Raw genomic sequence first — 15466 nt, forward strand, 5'->3', positions numbered from 1 at the left:
TGGCGGCCATTTTGAAGTCGGCCATTTTGAATCCAACTTTTGTTTTTTCAGAAGGAAGAGGGTCATGTGACACATCAAACTTATTGGGAATTTCACAAGAAAAACAATGGTGTGCTTGGTTTTAATGTAACTTTATTCTTTTATAAGTTTTTTACAAGTTTCTGACCACTTATAAAATGTGTTCATATGCTGTGAAGATACGAGATGTGCAGCACCTGAAACTACGGATACTGGAAGCCTGTGCTAGCATTTCTCCTGCGGTGTTGCTATCAGTGTGTGAAGAGTGGGAGAAGAGGGTTGCATTGACAATCCAACACAATGGGCAGCACATTGAACACATTTTATAAGTGGTCAGAAACTTGTAAATAACTCATGAAAGAATAAAGTTATGTTAAAACCAAGCACACCATTGTTTTTCTTGTGAAATTCCCAATAAGTTTGATGTGTCACATGACCCTCTTCCTATTAAGAAAACAAAAGTTGGATTCAAAATGGTTGGCTTCAAAATGGCCACTATGGTCACCACCCATCTTGAAAAGTTTCCCCCCTCACATATACTAATGTGCCACAAACAGGAAGTTAATATCACCAACCATTCTCATTTTATTAAGGTGTATCCATATAAATGGCCCACCCTGTAGATCAGGAGGAGCTGAGCAGATTGATATGTGCTTCTGCGGGAAAAGATTCAGTAAAATGTGTATTTCATTCATTTAAATTCCTGCTCATTCGGAGCTTTGAAGTCAAGGAGGAGGTCCTATCAGTGACTGACAGCTATCTCTGTATACACAGTCGTAGAGGGAAGGCTGTCAATCACTGATAGGACCGCCTCCTTGACTTCAAAGACCAGAATGAGCAGGAATTTATATGTAGAAATTACAGATTTTACTGAATCTTTTCCCACAAAACTGTACATCAGTCTGCTCCACTCCTCCTGCTCTGCAACATGCTCCTGCAGCTGAGACACCAGGTTCAATGTGACAGGTTCCCTTTAATACAGACCTATTGCAAAATGTATTTTTGAAGGTGCCATAAATCAGGAACATGCAAGTACTATTTATATCAAACATGGTTAATGGGTTTATTTGCTCTGTGAATGCATCACAAATCTTCATACAGGTGAGAAATAATGAAAACACCATGACCACCTGATATGTCAGTGCCAGACTGGGGTACCTTAGGCCCAAAAGGGAAATTAATTGAAGGTTCCTCCTTATCTATAGAGAACATGTGCATGTCCACCTTTAATAGCATTTTATGGAGATATCATCAATAAGATGTAAGAGGTTTTTCAGTCCACCCCATAATAATGAAAACGATAAGCATGAACAGTTGCAAAATTTACAAATTTACAAACCAATAAAAAACTGGATATTAATGAATGAGAACACATACAAGCACAGAGCACCTAAGAGAGAAATCACCACAATGTGCCTGTATCTACAAGGAGAATAGGCGCCAAACTTGAAATTCTTTGTCTCTAGTATGCATCAAATATCAGAGGCAGGACAACAGCCAGTGCCCCAAATATTATTCAAGAAAGAACTAGCGAGGTCAGATCTTCAATTTAGTGATACACATCGATGGGTACATATTAGAGCCACTCCACCAATTCAAACACTATAATTTGTAAGTGATGTCCCAAGGTCAGAATAAAGAAACATTTCTGGCCTTGGTAGGTATAAAGCCCTAATATATCTATAGGAAGAACATTTCTAGATGACATGTTTCCATTAGATGCCATTTTGGTCAGTTCTGACAATCTAGTACGTATAGCATGGCCAAAAGATGACTATACCATTCATTTGACCATCACGACCAGATACATTAAAATAAGAAAACATGTAGACCCTAGACATGTGTATGACCACATCATATGTGGTTGTTTGGCCCATCTGCCAGTTACGCAGTATGACTGTATTTGGCACTGCAGATTTGTACTTTAGATGATGTCCATGGACAAGTGTGGAAAGGGCTGATTAGGAGGAAGCCTTTTCCTTATGATATGCTGGATATCATAGTAAAGTCATATTAGGCATCAGGTAGGTGTGCCAACTTTAATAAGCATGTCCTTACATGCTGCTCATCATGAGTCAGAGAGGCCTCATTTATATTGTTGAATAACGGAGTCATGGAATGATCCCAGGTACCATCATTGATATTAAAGGGAACCTTTCACCAGGATTTTGGGTATAGAGCTGAGGACATGGGTTGCTAGATGGCCGCTAGCACATCAGCAATACCCAGTCCCCATAGCTCTGTGTGCTTTCATTGTGTAAAAAAAACTATGTTATACATATGCAAATGAACATACAAGAGTCATATCTTACTTGGTTGACCAGAGAAGAGTCATATTTTCAAGCTCTGACTCATCTCAGGGTAATTTGCATATGTATCAAATAGTTTTTTTTGCACAATAAAAGCACACAGAGCTATGGGGACTGGGTATTGCGGATGTGCTAGCGGCCATCTAGCAGCCCATGTCCTCAGCTCTATACACAAAATCCTGGTGACAGGTTCCTTTTAAGTTCCTTTCTAATGTGCAGCGGACAGGAACTTCACACATCAGAAACAGTAACACTACGTCCCTTTAGCACAGCCTTGCCCAGTTTTCATGTTATCAAGCACATTTTTTAATTTGAATTCTCGATCACTTAAACTGATAAAACATCAGTAATTAGGTTACCAAGTGAAACCCCACCCATTGTGTGCCCAAGGGCCTAAGAATGTGCATTTGAAGGTATTTGGAAATTGGATGTTTTTCTGCAGCTGGTTAAATATATACCATCATATTTAACCCCTGCAGAACTTTCCAGACCAAGCTACCTTTTAAAGAAATACCGTATTACTTGTTGATAAAAGAGAAAGTGTGTATTTTCTCAGCGTTTATTTCCAATATTTATTTATTTTAATATTTTACCAACCATTTTGCCTTAATAGAAATTTTGACAGTAAGTTTATTCATATTAGCAATGTTTCTGGATTATGTAACATCTGTAGAGCCTATAGAAACAGTGCCCCTAGTGGCAGCTGCACAACATTCTCATATATTGAGATAGTCACAATCCAGATATTCTCACCCCATTATCATGATTACCGGTAATAATAAATAATTGTGTATCTAGAGCTCTCCATGACAGTGCATGAGACCCGTGAGCTTAAAGAAGAATTGCACAAAGAATCGGATCTAGCATTGCTAAAGATCAGTGGGCTAAGATTTAATAACCTATTGTGTAAATCAAGTTTTTTTTATGTTGAACATATATTTTTTTTTTTTGGTAACTTTGCACTGTCATTTTTATGACTATAGAGACTAAAGTGTCTAACAAAGAGTCTAAAACAAAAATGTTTAACATAAAACCGTAATTTAAACAATATGTCCTTTTCTGAGGACACATTACCTTTAAAAGAATCCTGTCAGCAGGAAATTCACAGTTAAACCAGGCATAATGCCTTGTAGGGCTAGCTCAGATGAATGGAACAATACCTTTCACTTAGCAATCTGTCAGAGAAATTAATAAAGAGGGTCATGTATAAAACTGGTGTAAAGTAGAACTGGCTTAGTTGCCCATAGCAACCAATCAGATTCCTCCTTTAATTTTCCAAATGAGCTGTCCAAAATGAAAGGTGGAATCTGACTGGTTGCTATGGGCAACAAAGCCAGTTCTACTTTACACCAGTTTGATAAATGACCCCCAAATTGCTTACATTTTCTTCTTTATCTCAGGTAAATATAGAAGTACAAAAAGTTACATTTCAGAGGTACTAATAGATGTCAGTGATAAAAAGCCCATAGGTGTAAGCTTCCACTATAGACAAAACTCACGAAGACCACGAAGGGGAGCATTCCCCTTCATCAGGCATGAGCGCGCAGTACGCCCCCAAGTGTGAATACATACCAACGGCTAATTACCTATTACATGCAATAATAACCATATGTCATATGTGCTACCAAAAAAACATATAATTACAAAAATACTTATCAATATATAAACATAGGCATGGGATGCACATTTTACACACACACATATATATTTATACATGTATATATACAGTGTATATTGAGTAAGCAGCACATCACAGGTGCAAACCCTACAAATTACACTACAATATATCATGCATCCTAGGTTCACAAATTTGATTACAGGAATACATTAAAGCAACAATTCTCATTAAGTCCATTAGGATTGATGGTATTGAGCGTGAAGACCCAATACACTTCCCTTTGAAGTAACCTTCTGTCCAGTTGGTCCCTATTCACAACCCTGACGTCCTCCAATACTAACCATAGCGATCTGTTGCTTCACTCTGGAGAAAAAGTACTTTTAATCCATTTGCTAACGAGCAATTAAGTGCACAGAGGGTGGAGTGGGCCAAGCCACTCCTGGGTCCATCAGAAGTGTCTTGGGTTACCTCCTGCTCCTTCTACTTCATCTGCCAGCCCTTTATTCTCCTTCTTGATTAACAGGGCCAGATGAGATACCAATGCAGGAACCGGGTGCTGTCACTTAGGAAGAAGAAGGAAGGGCTGACAGAAGATGCAGGGGGAGCAAGGGTGCACCGAGTGGCTTGGGCCAGCCCTCTGTGCACTTAACTGCTCATTTGCATATATATTAATAAGTATTTCATTACATTCAGCTGAGCTAGCCCTACATGGCATTGTGCCTGGTTTACAGTGACTTTCCTGGGACAGATTCCCTTTAAAGCTAGCTGCTAACAAACGTGAGTAATATCCATTACAAGGTCTATAACTGTTAGTGTTGCAATGTTGGCTGCCTCCGATAAATAACTCTAATATAAGTGAGCTTATACTGGTATGTGCTTATTGTGCAATCTGTGGAAACCCCATATGACATCTGGTTATCCTTTACTATAACATGAACTCCTACCAGTGAATCTGGGAACGTAGCAGATTATGGGGGTCATTTATGAAACTGGTGTAAAGTAGAACTGGCTTAGTTGCCCATAGCAACCAATCAGATTCCCCCTTTCATTTTTTAAAAGGAGCTGTAAGCTTCTACTGTATTACAAAACATATACATGCATTTTCTGCTGCTCTGATTAGGTAACCTGTACTGCGAATACATGGCACATCTGTCACTTGTGAATCTCCCCAACCAGTCACATACACCCGAAGAAAATGGAAATGATTTAGATTGACTAACTTGACTCCTGCCTAACTTGACTAACTTGATAAAATACACTCTCAGGACTCACACAGCAGAGCCATGTACACAAAGCCTATGTGACGCCAAATGGCATGTCATTAAGCACCTAATGACATGCCGTACCATGCCTCTGTGCTGCATTCTAGTGTAAAGAGGCAAACTATGGCAGCCACAAAAATATACGGGCCTATATACAGGGGCGTAGCTATAGGGGGTGCAAAGGTAGAGGTCGGTACAGGGCCCTGGAGCCTGAGGGGGCCAAAAGACCCTTGTGCCACATAAGAAGAGTATTATATAAAGTGCATGCTGGTCAAGTGACACCTCTGGCCGGAGGGAAGGGGTTAGGTCAGAAATTTGGCATGGGGGTGCCGTTAGGCAGCATGAAGGCTATGTGCTCCTCTACCCCTTGCCAGAAAGCAAGGGAAGGGGGGTCCAAGCTGAACCCTTGCACCAGGGCCCATCAGCCTTTAGCGATGCCCCTGCATATATAACACTAATTTGTAGGCATAGCAATTTTATTTTATTTTATTTCATTTCTTTGGAGAAAAAAAATCACTGGACTGAATTTCCATAGACCGCCTAGAAATTATTTAAAAAAAAACACATCAGGAGGATTTGTAGCTTCTGCCTCAAAATCATGAACTCGTGTTCTGTAATTTTATAGTACAGCAATAGTATTTCTCTGTCTTTAGAGTTCCTTTTTTACCTTTATTGAGCCCAATATTTTGCTAAACTACTGTTCAGAAAGTCTTATTTTTGGCACAAAATGGGTATTTAATGGTGCCCATACAAGTTCACAACCTGAGGAGCTTAAGGTGTTAAGGGAAAGCAGAACTTGTCTCCCAAATTTACTGTACCTTTTTCATCATCTCCTGCCAAATAAGTCATTATAGTTCACCTTCCAGCTTTTTTCTTGCAAAATTAATACAGAAAAACAAATAAAGAAAAATCCCCTATTCAGGCCAGGATTTGGCTGTTTGTGGATATTCAGTCTGGATTTTACATTGCATGTTTTTTTTTTTTTCTATAGGGAAAGGTAGATTTTTCTGCTGCGAACTCTCGCTTTTCACAAACGTATATACATATGGTAGTCATTTCATGATTAAAAATGTGTTTCTACAATAGTCTGCTCTCTTCTCTCTGCGGATTTGAGCTGGCCCTGCGATGTGTCACTTGCAAGCCAGCTTCTTTTATGTCAAAGCTGTAAAATTCATGTTGAAAACATATATTGTCTGTGCCAAGGCATAAGGGAACAATCTTCAAAAAATCTATGTACAGGTGGAGATTTTCCTATTAAAATGATCAAAGACACAATTAGCAACGCTAAAAGAAAAACATTCTTGGTCCAAAGGAAAAAAGTCAAGGAATTTTTTTTTTCTTCTCAGAAACCCAGCTGGGAGAACGCAGGCAAAAATCATAGTTAATTAACTCCCTCCATGCCAGTATTTTATGTGGCAGAGGTAGACTAACCAGTATAGGGAAGGTATCAAGGACAAAAGGACTGAAGATTGTTCTTTTCATGAATGTGTCTTCAGTCCTCGACTAGCATAAGGATCAGTCTGCCTGTAAAAGCTGCTGGAAATCCATCAAGGGTCCCTAAGGCTATGTGGCCCCAAATAGCTTGTAAAAAAACATACGGAAAGTAGCATTTCTTCCATCTGAAGTCACGCTAAAACATTAATCACATCTGTCTTTGCCATAGATTAAGATGTATTTAAAATACTCAATGACTGTGCTAATTATATGTGTTATTTTATATTTGTAGCAACAAAGGCCAGTCCAGGTTCTAGTAAAAATGGAACCAGAGAACTTACGGCTGTGCCTATACTCACTATATTCACATGACAGAGTCAATAGGACGTTTTATACAACTTTCCTATTGATATATACTTTTTGCACAAATGTACAAGCAGACTGTGCAACACGCTACATGCAACACGCTGCCGTATGCAGCTTGGCAATACAGATAGACCTTTTCTAGTGAAAAATTTCCGTTTGTGGGGTATCTTAAGTATTGAACACTCTTGGTCCTCTTTGCAAGACATTTAATCTCGTATCAATTATTTTCAGAAAACAACTGTAACATACAATAAAGTCACAAAGTTTTGACATATTTTGACAAGTTTTTTTTCCTGTAACTGCTGTTTTCCTGTTGAACCTCACCAGTGTTTTTCCCCTTTTGTTGACAGAAAAAGCTGAACAGGGAATGTGTCTTTCGGGAGCAGTTTGAAGAAAATTGGTACAACACGTATGCATCCACCTTGTATAAAAATAAGCACATAGACTCGGAGAGACAGTTCTACGTTGCCCTAAATAAAGATGGCTCTCCAAGAGAAGGATATAGGACTAAACGACACCAGAAGTTCACACATTTCCTCCCAAGGCCTGTGGATCTTTCTAAAATACCAGTCATGTACAGAGACCTCTTTCACTATAGGTGATGTTCCGCTACCTACTGATGCCAGTGTACATACCAAGGACTCTTACAGTGGCTGGAGCGCTGTTTAAAATGCTACTTGGCCTGAAGGCACAATCCTTTTAAACCGTTGTGAGAGGACCTGTTTAAAAAGGTTGCTGTCTTGAAGAAAGGGTGATGGCCGTCACAATATAAACCACTTTCCTTTTTTATATAAAAAAGATACTAACTTTTGTAAATATAGATAAGACAATAGGTACTTTGTACCATTCTCTACCAAAAAATGTATACCACTGGTTACCAGCCTCTGGAACCCAATATTAATAAGCATTCCTGACATTGGTTGAGTTAAAGTCTTCAGTAGAAGAAAGGCCAGTGATAATGGCTTTCTAAGGCCCTTTTGATACTGAAGACTTTAAACTGAAAGTAATGGTACTGTGCTTGAATGTATGAGAGCATTATCTTTCTAAGGGGATCATATATTTGTTCCTTTATTAAATGAGACAAAAATTCCTATAAGGAGATTCTTTTTGGAATCTCGTAAAACACAATATATTGATGCTGTGAGCTTACGGCAAATAATTAAACTGCCTTGTGGCTTTTTATGAATTATGTAACCAAAAATCAACTCATGTTAGAAATCCACATGTAAAATTCTAAACGACTGTGAACTACGGTATCACTGAAATCTTCCACAAGCATTAGCACGAGACTAGAAGCTGTATGGAGCTGATAGGGAACGATATAAATGACATGCACGCACTACAGTAGACTTGTGTGTGATATAATTTTTTTTTTAAATTGTATTAAACCACTCAAGCAGGTCAACTCAGCTTAAAAATGATCCCTAAGACACAAACATAGACCCAGATGGGGCAAACAGAATGACTGGAAATACAACCTAAGTGTGCTCCATCTGTGCCTGTTATGTGCCTTGTATAACCATAAATCACAGACGAACTAACCTTTCACACGCATATATGCATGTGGTATGATATAGGCACTTAAGGTCACTTCTTCAAGTGTTAAAAATGTTGTGTATTTGAAGATTGGATGTATATGTCAACTTCTGTAACCAACTAGGATGAATGATGAACACGACCATTGGCATCCCATGGCAGAAGATCTGAAAACTAATAAAAGAGAGGATTTCACCACCATTCTGTACCTAATGTTGACCTGTACATCATTTGGTCAATGCTCTTCTGAAGATACAAATCTGTGGAATCCCCCCTCCCCTGAACTCACAGTGCTCCTGTTTTCAAGGAACGTTATATAGATGCAAGCATAGATACTGTGCATAAGGATGAAAACTATTTATAAAATGTATATGATATTTATTTTATATATTTATTTATTTCAAATAATTTTATTTTTAATGAGAGATGCCTATGACCAGATTTTTCATCAGGAGGGGAACACAAGATCCTACTGATGCTTAAAAAATAAGAATAATTTTGAGTCTTTAAGAGCTTATTGGCAATAAAATTGTCTTTATATTGTAAGCTGGTATGTTTTTCATGGTGATGGTGGGGGAAAAAGCTTTTATAATCGAAGTGTACTTAAAGCAGATCAAATGAAATCTGAGATGCGCTGAGAACAATCTCTGTTTGTTGTGCCTTTTCATCCTATGGCAATCAGTTTGGCTCCTGAGCTCTTCTTCCTGGATCTAGCAGATAGCAATATGGCTGCTATGTTTAGCAGCTATGGAGCCCTGGTCCCTTGTCACCACCCAATAATGCTTTGTGTTATGTCTTCCTTTCTTCATTGTCCAAAATTCTTTCTCCTGGCTCCTCCACTGATTGACTCTTCTGTTGACCCTGTTTGCTCCTCCACTGGAATTGTAGGGTATGAGCCATTCTGCACAAGAAGACCAGAAACATCAGAAAAAACACAGGGAGGTAGACGGTATATCTAATCTAAAAAAAACTCATCTGATTGGTGGTGGGTGCTTGTCTTCACCATTAGTAGTAAACTTGCAACCACTTTTTTTTTTTCATCAGTGTCACATTAAATAAACCTCAGCAGGTTGAGGCTTAGACAAAAGTGTTCAAAAGTGTCCATTCCTAATAGGGGTGGAGATTACATTTCTCATAAATGGAAATTTTGGGGAATGCCAAGCTGTGTTCTGTTGTACTTATGCAAGATTTAATGGGTTTTCCAGGCTCCTGATATTGATGACCTATGCTCAATCAGTGAGGTCTAACACTCAGCACATTCACTGATCAGCTGTTCCTTGCAGCTTCTGGTGCCATAACTAGCACTTTGAACGGAGTCAAAAGCATAGCTCCATTTAAAATGTAAAGGCCACTTGAATTTAAGCTGAGCTACAGTAATCCTGCATGGCCACTACACTCTGATTAGAACTGTGCTTCTGGTTTAAAAGTGTTAAAGGGGTTCTAAGGGAATTTAGAAAATGAAAATACTTAAATATTACTTTATTGTAAAAATATTCTTGTATACCTTTCATTAGTTATAATGGCTCATTTTGTTTAGGGAGCAATCATTAGGAGAAACAAAATGGCCACCTTCCTATTAATACACACAAAAGCTGTCCTGATCACACAGGAGGACAAGTTACTTCCGAGCACTGAGGTAAAGAGCTGCCTCATCTTCCTCTCCTACTTGTCAGGGGTTATGATCCTGAATACAGATTATAAGAGCTTTAACTGAATCTCTGTGGGAATGGCATTCATGAGGAGACATGAAGTGCAAAGAGAAAAAGTAGGTCACTGGTGGCTCACCTGATCAGTACAATGTATAGGGGCTCTGGTTTTAAACTGATTCACCCAATCAGAGAGGAGATATATGCAAATAGAAGGATAAGTAAAAACCAGCACTCTACATCTAGCAGTGATACTGAAAGAGCAATATACACAGGTATGGTAATAAAAATGCGTATTTATTTTTGAGGATACAATCTAAAAATGAGGGATAAGGTATAAAAAATGTAAAAGATATAAAAAATGAAAATTATAATTTGCGGTGGTGCGGATGCACAATGAAAAAAATGAAAAAAATGTGCAAAGGTAGATGCAGGAGTAAGGCACTCTGGTGGTCGTCCAATAATGGTTTCCACCTTTAGTAAGTTCGATAGTTCAGTAATTCATTGTGTCCATTTATGTATAGTTCATAAAAATATAGAAAATACATATATATATTAAGGGTCTTGTGTGGTATCAAATATATGGAAGTATATAGATATATTGCAGAGATGAAGGTACGATGTTGCCCTGTTTGGGGCTTGTTAGCCGGACATTAGTGTTGGTCACAGTAAGAAAAATGTATAGTGACAACAGGATGAAAGATATAAAAATATTGGTAATATATCAGTCGGATACTGCACCTGGTGTGGCGTCCCACACACTGAGGAGGGCTGTATCCTGACTAGTTACCTTCTCTGTAAAATGTCGGTGTCTCGGCTGGTGGAGCGTCTTGGCTGCGTTCTGAGATGGCTGTTTCCCGGTCTTTTGCGATCCACGTGGGTGTGACGTCACTTATCTGGCGTCTCACGTGTCTTTACCGATCTTTATTTTTCAAACTTTCGAACTTTTTGCGGTCTTTTTACGATCCAGAAAATTCGGATGTAGTCGATTATTTGGAAGCACTTCCAGGATAGAATTTCTTGCAGGTTTAGAGGGGAGTCACCAGACGCGTTTCGAAGGTCTTAGCTGCCTTCTTCATCAGTGGAGGAGCACGAGGACATGGAGGGTGCTGAGGAAGAACAGGCAGATGACCCCAAAAGACCATGGCAGTATGCAGTGGAGATGGAGGCAGGGAGTCCCTCCGATTCTCTTGTGCAAATGGTCAGATGCATGCTGAGTTGCTTGCGTAGTGACAGACGCATTATCACCATTTGGCAGAGGGATGACTACTGGCTTTCCATGATGTTAGACCCACGCTACCAGGCCAAAATGGGGGCCTGCTGAGTGGAATGATAAACTCAACTATTGAGACATCCTATGTATTTGGTTAGTTGCTGCCTATGTGCGCAATCGCCCATCCTCACGAAGCTCTGAACAGGTGAACCCTCTGCACTCACACTCCACTGCCATGACTGCTGGATGAGGGGTGCAGATGGGGGGCAGGAGCAGTACCAGTCTCGATTCTCTGCTGACCACGTTTCTTCACCCACCTACTCAAGATACCAAGCAGTAGCAGGACATGGAGCAGAACCTGAACTAGCAGATGGTGGCATACTTAATGTGCACCCTGTCACCCCAGATCCAAGATGGACTACTGGGCATCCAAACTTGAATTGCGGGCGCAACTGGCCGAGTTTACCTGCACAAGCTTTCCTGTCCGGCCAGTAGTGTGGCATTATAGTGGGTGTTTAGTGCGGTGGGGGCATAGTTACCCCAAAGAGAACTTGCCTTTTAACACAAAATGCTGAGAGATTTACCTTTTATAAGGCTGAATCGGGCATGGATCAGCCAGGATTTCCACACACTGGTGCCTGATGCATCAGATTAGATTATTCTGTCAGTAATGTTCTGACTGCAGTGTGCTGATACATGAGAAAATTGTGAAATATGGCCCACTACTTCTTGCCACGCGCTTCAGCCACTCTTCTGATGCTGCCACCTGCTGCCTCTACTGCCATATTCTCCTACTGCCACCTTCTTGTGCTGTTACTGCCTCTGCTGTTGCCCCCCCCCCCCCTCCGCAATCTGTGACTGGGCCACTATGTTGACTCCTCATGCTGTTGCCACCATCCCCACTCTGTGACTGGGCCACTATGTTGACTCCTCATGCAGTTGCCAGTCTCCCCACTCTGTGACTGGCCACTTTGTTGACCTTCATGTTGTTGCCACCCTCACCAGTCTGTTCTGGGGCCACTAGTGTCCCTGTTTGGACTTGTTTACATCACCATTTATTTTAATGTTCTTCTGATCCGTCACACTACGGATTCTGTCTTTGGAGCATCCATAAGACCTCGATCACACAGTCAGTATTTAGCATCAGGATTTGATCATGATTTGGAAGCCAAAAGCAGGAGTGGGACCAAAACACAGAAGCCTTGCAAATATTTCCTTCTTCTGTTTTGGACCCACTCCTGTTTTTGCCCTACAAATACTGATCAGTTACTGACCAAATACTGACCATGAGAAGGTGGATGCTAAAAAGACAGGATCTGTTTTTTGGGGGGTTTGTTCTACTGACAGATCAGAAGAAGGGAAAAATAAATAGTGACTCAACACAAACTTACTGCTGCCACCATCCCCACTTTAGTAGAATCAATGGACAACAGAACAGGCTATCAAGCAATCTACATGGACACCCCACAAACAGTGAAATCAGACAACTCTTTCCTATCTTAGTAGAATCTGTGGCTATTAGAACAGGCTATCTATCAATCTATTTGTACACAGCAGATGGTGTAAAATGAGAGCTCTTTCACTCTATCAGTGCCTAACAGAACAGGTTATTGAGCAATCTATGTGGAAACAGTAAAATGAGACAGCTCTTTCAATCTATAGTAGAATCATGGGACCTGACGCGAACATTGACATGTAAGGCTGAGTTCACACTTCAGTTATTTGATCAGTTAATTCCAGCCGTTACTGTATGGTGAGCCAAATTCAGGAGCCAATCCTACTCTCAGATAAGATATCATGAAAAGATCTGCACCTGTTCTGTGTTTTTGACCCCGTAACTGACCAAATAAGTGAAGTGTGAACTGAGCCTAATATTGACGCACAGTCATTTTACAGCTAACCGAAGTGATTCAAAAGCACATGTTTGCACTGCCACAACATGGTTTAAAACAACTTTTTTTTCTCCACTACTTATTGACACTGCCTCCATGTCCTTCTTTTGTTCCACTATGGAAGATTTAACAAGCTTCATGACAAATTAATTCAGAACAAAGCAAATTTCCGGAATAACTTCGGCAAGGCATCCGAATCCAATTTTTTTAAAATTCGCTCATCTCTAATTGTGATATTTACCTACCTCTAGAGTTTTTAGCAATTCTAAATGTTTGCTATACATTACAACTAAGCTAACAGTTCCTAGATGCCGTCCAAAGGCACCACTCTGCAGCAAATGTGACCAGTTAAAGGAATTGTTCTTCAGGGCAATTCATTTTTGTTAAAGGTATCCAGTGATGACAGGCTGATCTGTGGGGGAACCCAGCAGAAATTGATTCATCCCACAACCACAGGGGATTGAAGAATTACACAGTTCTTATTGAAATCAATGGACTACCTGTATAATTAATGGATGAATATGTTGGGCCTTTGTGATACTTACAAGGGAAAAAATATTTTCACTAATGGTAAAATGCCCATTCCATCTACATTTATGTTTCAAAACCAATCTCTTCACTATAAAAGTCTCTCTAAGGCAACTGCCACCCAAAAGTTTACTTGTTATTTCTTGCGATTGTCAGCCCCCACCTGTTCTCCTTCTTCCCTCCATCTTCAATCCAAGAGACCAAGAGTCCTTGTTGTTGGTCAAGTTGTCATTTGTTGGTGAGCAGTGAAATAAGGCAGAGATGAGGATGAGAACCACAAAATGACATTGCCTTTGCCACATGCATCATTGTCCTCATTATTAGTTACATTAGTAGACAAGTCACTGCTTCCTACAGGGTCAACCCACTCATCTACTGCTGCAAGGAACTTTCTTATAGTCTATCCAAGACAAATAAGTACAAACAAGATAGAAACAGAAAAGTTTGTACATTCAAAAAGCAGATATGTGTTGGAAACATCTTTAAATATCAATGTAATTACACCAGGTTTCTATTGTGTTTGCACTCAGTACATTTAAGAGGCATTAGAGAGAAGTAATTTTAACCAAAAACGGGGTCAGAATGGGGACAAATAACAAACAATCTTTAGTCACCTTACCTATCTCGTACTGCATCTATTTAGCCACTGCTCTGGTCCCAACTCCTCTCCATTTCCTGGTCTCGGGCTTGACACAATGAAAATAGCCTAGCCTGCCCACTCAGCCAGTTACTGGCTGCCAGTGATTGTCTGAGGGCGCAGTTCAAGTCCAAGAACAGGAAGCGGAGCGGGAACCGAAGCATTACCGGCAGGAGATCAGTTAGGTAAGGATTGTTTGTTACTTTACTTCACTCCAACCCCATTTTCAGGTAAAATTATTCCCCTTTAAGCTCAAACACCAAATTCTGACAGTGTAACATGCCACTTTTCTTATTAGCAAAATGGTGAGTAACCACAAGTAAAATCAGAAGTTCCTTCATTTCTCAACTAGTGTTGAGCGGCAGGGGCAATATTAGATTTTGCGATATTTCGCGAAATTTATGGGCGAATATTCATCATATAATTGCTAATTCGCGAATTCACTATCTTCGTACACTAAAATTTGGTTAATGCATATGCGCAAGGGGCGTGGCCTAATTCCGCAACTGTTTCAAAGCACCTGACGTTTTATAAGATTGGAAAAGATGGTGGGAAGCAATTTTCGCGACAGTGAGGAAGAACTAATGATCACTGCAAGTAATTTCACATTACACCAATGTATTTTATTACATTTCACATGCATGTCAGACCAATCAATTTATATGCAGATAGAGTGTTATAAAATATTTGTGATTGCGAAAATCACCTCTTATGATCCGAATTTTTTTTTGCGATACATATAACTTCACTTTTTATCAGGTCTAAGTAGATATTACTGATTGGTGCACTAAGTATTGTAACATCACAGCACTATGTCTGTAGTATCAGGGGCGGACACAGACAGCAGAGGGCCCCTATGCAAAGAATGTGCCTGCCCCCCCCCTCCAAGCCAAATTCGCAACCTAAGCTATTCCGTCCTAACATTACTTATAGCAATACAAAACATACAGGGTAAGGTTACTTTCAAGGAATCGGCCGGACACAAACCGCAGCATGCAGTGGTTTGT

General features: G+C 39.9%; 1 protein-coding gene across 1 annotated transcript in view; it reads left to right on the forward strand.

The window, feature by feature from the left end:
• Positions 1-9026, forward strand: part of FGF16 (fibroblast growth factor 16) — a 34905-nt gene extending 25879 nt beyond the window's left edge. Inside the window, exon 4 of the mRNA XM_044306674.1 lies at positions 7358-9026. Coding sequence (XP_044162609.1) covers positions 7358-7609 — 252 coding nt within the window. The 3' untranslated portion in view covers positions 7610-9026. The remainder of the gene's footprint in view (positions 1-7357) is intronic.
• Positions 9027-15466: the final 6440 nt, after the last annotated feature.

The sequence above is a fragment of the Bufo gargarizans genome, chromosome 9 (genome assembly GCF_014858855.1).
Source record: "Bufo gargarizans isolate SCDJY-AF-19 chromosome 9, ASM1485885v1, whole genome shotgun sequence".
Classification (NCBI taxonomy): Eukaryota; Metazoa; Chordata; class Amphibia; order Anura; family Bufonidae; genus Bufo; species Bufo gargarizans.